General features: G+C 39.2%; 1 protein-coding gene across 2 annotated transcripts; it reads right to left on the reverse strand.

Annotated features, from left to right (window-relative positions):
• Positions 1 to 289: 289 nt before the first annotated feature.
• pmp22a (peripheral myelin protein 22a) lies at positions 290 to 2,632 on the reverse strand. 2 transcript variants are annotated; one of them, XM_073856920.1, is made up of 5 exons: positions 2,578 to 2,632; positions 1,262 to 1,351; positions 1,062 to 1,155; positions 676 to 816; positions 290 to 584 (listed from the first exon to the last, which is right to left on the reverse strand). In XM_073856920.1, the coding sequence occupies exons 1-5, from the start codon at positions 2,599 to 2,601 to the stop codon at positions 430 to 432; spliced, it is 504 nt and encodes a 167-aa protein (XP_073713021.1). In that variant the 5' UTR covers positions 2,602 to 2,632; the 3' UTR covers positions 290 to 429. The 2 variants fall into 2 exon arrangements, with proteins under 2 accessions (XP_073713021.1, XP_073713022.1); XM_073856921.1 differs by lacking the exon at positions 2,578 to 2,632 and adding an exon at positions 2,104 to 2,244.
• Positions 2,633 to 5,259: the final 2,627 nt, after the last annotated feature.

Raw genomic sequence — 5,259 nt, forward strand, 5'->3', positions numbered from 1 at the left:
AATGGATATGCTTCGTATGGCTATAAAAAGCAACTTCAAGTCAACATCAACAAGATCCCTTTAAGAATACACACTTAATTACATTTAAAAAACAATATATTTGAAAAGGGTTAAAACACACTATATAAAAAAAAAGATTTATACTTTTCTTATATCTTTCCTCCTCCAGTAAAATCTTTGAAAAATCAGGGCCTTCATTGAAATGTCATTGCATTACTATTTACAAAAAAGCTATGGAAAACTGATATAAATAGGCTCACCAACCAAAGACACAGATCTGTTTCACGCAAACAATGTCTTGGCAGTATTGAATCTTCATTGATTGTCACTTTCTTTGATCACATTAGGTCTAAATACTCATGCCTGGAGGGGACAGCTATAAAGTCTATAGGCTGAGTAGTGTTCAGTTCCAGGAAAAACTGTGAATTTTCATTCTTTCTTCCTCAGGACGATGTAAATGAAGCCACTGATGAGCGTAAGAGGGAAGGCCAGCCAGGCCAGAACAAAGGCGTATCCCCAACTCTCATCACCTTTTTTCTCGCTCATCACTGTGTAGATGATGGCACCGCTCATCACAAACAGGCCTGAACGAGAAGGAGAGAGAAAGAAAGGGTGTAAGTACATGCAGAATCCATCTCAAATGGGATCTGACAAGCCAGGAAATGAGATACATACTGGCAAGGATCTGGAAGACAGCCGTGAAGAAGAAGCGTCCTCCCTTTACAAGGGTGAAGAGCTGGCAGAGGAAGATGATGAAGGAGGTCAAGCAGAAGATGGTGGCTAGGACCATGAGTGCTTGTACCGCTTGCAGCCAATCTTCAGATTGTAGAGAAACAAAGACAAGAAAACAGATTTACTGGGTCACTGAAGTCTTAAGTTATTGTTTTGACTTTTTTTTTAAATCTCATAAAGCACTTTTACTGATGTATTGTTCCAGTAACTTTGGATATGCACCATATGGCCCTGAATTGGTTTACGTTTATACAAACCTTTTAAACAATGCATGCTATAAAACAAAATGTCATTACAATTACATTTCACAAATACTTCACTCGGCTCACCTGCATCATGTGTCCCAGAACAACCAGACCCTCCATTGGTTTGTTCGCAATGATACCAGAGGTGAAAACTTTCAGATCCCTTTGCTTTCCACGCCTGTTTGTTTATTCAGACACACCCACATGATTACACACACACATAAACCCAAGAGCTACAGAATAACCACAGACTATGTAGCATATAAGCTCGAGGCGATACTTACATTAGCACACGTGGCAACGAAGAGAATAATCAAATCTATCAGATGCAAGACTAGCGTTGATAACAGGATGGCCAGCATTTTGGGGTCCGCCTGACAGGACAGAAAGAGAAAGTTATCAAGCTCCTCCTCCCCATCACGCAACATCACAATGGATAATTTGCTCGTGCAGTTCCTCATCTGACCAGAAGGTCGCGCTGCGCTCAAACTCATCACATCCAGCACAAAACGCGGACTTTTTAATTAAAAACAAAGTTGGTATGTTGAAATACTACATTTATAATTAACGTATCCAAAAACGAACAGAAATGATTGAAGAGAGATTTGTGTACTTCTCAAAAAAAAAAGAAGATAAATATCCTCTCGTGCGTTCAGTCACGTCACTTTTTGGCGGTGCCGCCTTTTTCGTCCTCTCTCAAAAGTTTAAGCTTGCTTTTGCAAGGAAAATAAAAAACACGATAGGTTACAAAATACAATAGATGTAATAAATGTGGGATATGACGTTTGAGGCAGTTATCTGATGAAGAAAACAATGCTACGCACGTTTGTTTTCATCCAGATCCGTTATTGCGCACAACTAACGTTAAGTATGAAAACTTTTGCTTACAACAGAAGACTATTACTATATCTATATCAGCACGCAATTAAAAGTAATACATTGATAATAACAATTATTTAACAACGCTTTGCATAAAACACCAAAGTTATGGAAAAAAGCAACGGCTTGCAACGAGACGAGGATTTCTCCACGTCGTGAACCCAAACGGGAATCTCCTGAAATGGCGTACTGTAATATCCATCAAAAAAGTAAGTAAAAACAAAACCTCCATAGTGATCCAACTTACAGGTAAAAGAGAGAGAGGGAGAAATCCTTCAATAAAGAGAGAAAAGAGCGCGCGCAGGAAGAAAACACTGGCTTGCGTTTTGCTATGATCCCACTATAGATTCAAAAGCGCACGAGTCTGTGAATTCCAGATGTAGTACCACAGCAGTATTTGCGTTTCTTTCTTTTTTCAGAAACGTGAGAACACCGCCCTGAAGCGTCACTGCGTCACACTTTTCTCTGTCTATCCCCTCCCATGCCTGACTTCTCACTACAAAAGGTTTGCAGTCTTAATATAATATGTCAGATGCATTTATTATTCAAGCGTTTAAAACCTCATCAAAACGTTTTGAGACTTTGAAGCAACCTTTTAGGGGAGTACAGACAAAGTTACCACCTCAATCCTTTTGATATTTATATCAAAGGAAATAGTCATGCATGAATTCACACCATGCTCTTTTTCTATATATGCACGTTTTCTATTTTGCACACTTACAGCAAGGTCAGCCATGTCCTCCATTTTAACACACTGCTGCTATTTAGTGGCACAGAGAGTGAGCCTCGTGAGGGTTGGTGTCATATGCGTGCGTGCGTGCGTGTGTGTGTGTGTAGCCCCATAAGCCCCTCCCAACGTACCCACGGTATGCCCGGTATGCCATGTTTACATGCATCTGGAGTGCACAGAACCCCCCAACCTATTGCAATATAAACAAGCTTTTATCTTCACAATAATTGGAACTGCATTTCGCCTCACTAAAGTCTTTGAACACTCTTTTGCTGTAGTAGTCTACAAGCGTCTCTTTTCTGCCACACCCTCATCAGTCTCATGGCAGCAGCTGTGTTTGTAAATACAGTGAGGGAGGCGTTCCCTGTGCCAGCCTTGTTTTTCTTTGGGTTGGAGTTTTGGACAGAGTGGTTGTGGGTTGGCTCAGGAGCTCCGCTTTCTGTGAATTTGATGAATTAGAGGTCGGAGTTGCTGGTTAGCAGAAGCCGGGCGACATGTTTGCCCCGATCTCCAAGTCTGATGCAGGTCAAAGGGAGGGCCATAAATACACATCATTGAATTGCTTAACGTCTATTTGATCCACAGTCTGACATTTAAGGGTGCACGCTGTGTCTGCGCTTGCTTGGTATGCAGCAATGTTTTTGTTTGGTCAGTAACCCATTTTTTTGCAAACTACGCAAAATACATTCAATGACTACCCTGCTGAAAAAAACAATAAAACCATTACAATGGTTTTATTGGTTTTATTGGGAATTTTATTGGTTCTAATGGAATATGGCCCAAAACACACTACAGTGTAGTGGTTTTTGTGGGTCTCTAATGGTATGTAGTGGTTGTATTGGTTCTATGTATTGGTTCTAATGGAATATGGCCCAAAATACACTACAGTGTAGTGGTTTAAATGGTGAAAGCTAATGGTTCCTATTGGTAATTTAATGGAAACAATTAGAATTTTCTGTAATGATTTTATTGTTATTTTTTCAGCAGGGTAGTTCAGGGTGTCCAACAAAATTTTTATCCATATTATGAAAGAGAAAGGAAGGAAATTATAAGCTAATGAATTCTGACAACTGAATTCAGCAATGACCTATCATATTTTCATAAATTTATATCAAACACAAACAGATAACCTATGTCATAAATTTAAATGAATACTCTAATGGTAATTTAGAGATAAATGAAGGACATTGATCCTAATATGTAAAACAAGTTGTTTTAAACACACGCACACGCACACACACACACACACACACACACACACACACACACACACACACACACACACACACACACACACACACACACACACACACACACACACACACACAAAAGAAACAATGTATAAGATGAGGTTAATTTTTGACTTTGATTACAGTTATGTATTTTCTTGATTGTTTTCTTGCAAATTCAACCATCAGTAAATAGTTTATAAGAAAGTTTGCTAGGAACACGTTCAGATAATCAATTCAACTAGCTTGCAAACCCCTGAATACAGCCAGCTTACCTCTGACAATTTTCCAGCATCCCTCCACCACCTCAACACCTCCTATCTATTCCTGTCCCATTTTGGGATGGGGAAGCTCTGGATTCAGGCTAAATTTAAAATTTGGAGCAATCCCCTTGAAAAGCATGCCAAATTGGCTTTTTTATAAGATAGCAAAGTCATGCTTATCAAGCAAATGTTTTTCTGGTGATTGTTAAGTTTTCAATTTAATACAGTGGATGTATTCAAATAAAAAAAATTATGGGCACTTTCTGGTTTAAAGCCTACTTCCTGCTTAGTATGATAAACTATAACTTGCCGCACCCAAACTTAAAGGCCACCTGTTATGCCCATTTTTACAAGATGTAATCTAAGTCTCAGGTGTGTCCAGAAAGTGTTTGTGAAATTTTAACTCAAAATCACCCCACAGATCATTTATTATACTGTAGCATGTCCAAAATGCCCCTATTTGGGTGGGAGCAAACATGCGCTGTTTTTGTGTTTATGTACCTTTAAATGCAGATGAGCTACTGCTCCTCAGTGAGCGCTTAATATATCTGATTCCTGTGAATACAGTCTGAGACAATAGTATCTTACTATTGAGATATGGCGGACAGCAGACAACTCGCTGAGGGTGGAAACTGTCATTCAGTGGCCGTGGGCGGGGCTTTATCAGTGTGATGTCACATTAACAAGGGAATCAAAACGACATGTCTAATGAGACTGCTTTAGTTTAAAGGTAGGGTATCACATTTTGAAAAATGCTAAAGGTAGCCAACTAATGAAATCACGATCCCACCCTCCATTCAAATCGCCTTCCAAAGTCACGCCTCCTTCAAAACACATGAACACACACAGATCAGACGGTCACATCTCATGTCTCATTCACCAGTGAGAAAACATTGCAGTACAAAGTGAACAACATTACCAAAATAACCAACATAAACAACTGGTTTACATCAGAATTAGTTAAAGCACACTTTCGGTTGTGTACGTAGTAACTATATCATTACGCTAATCCGTAAATTAACACAAATTTCATAAGAAACACAATGTTTCATCAAAGTAGAATATCTGAATCCATCTCAATACAAACATATCGCGTACCTACCTTACCAAAATAAACAGTGCAACGACCCTTTCAGACCCTTTGCCTCCTGCAGCTGTTTGCATCTCGTGGTAAAGCATTA

The sequence above is a fragment of the Misgurnus anguillicaudatus genome, chromosome 19, assembly GCF_027580225.2.
Source record: "Misgurnus anguillicaudatus chromosome 19, ASM2758022v2, whole genome shotgun sequence".
Classification (NCBI taxonomy): Eukaryota; Metazoa; Chordata; class Actinopteri; order Cypriniformes; family Cobitidae; genus Misgurnus; species Misgurnus anguillicaudatus.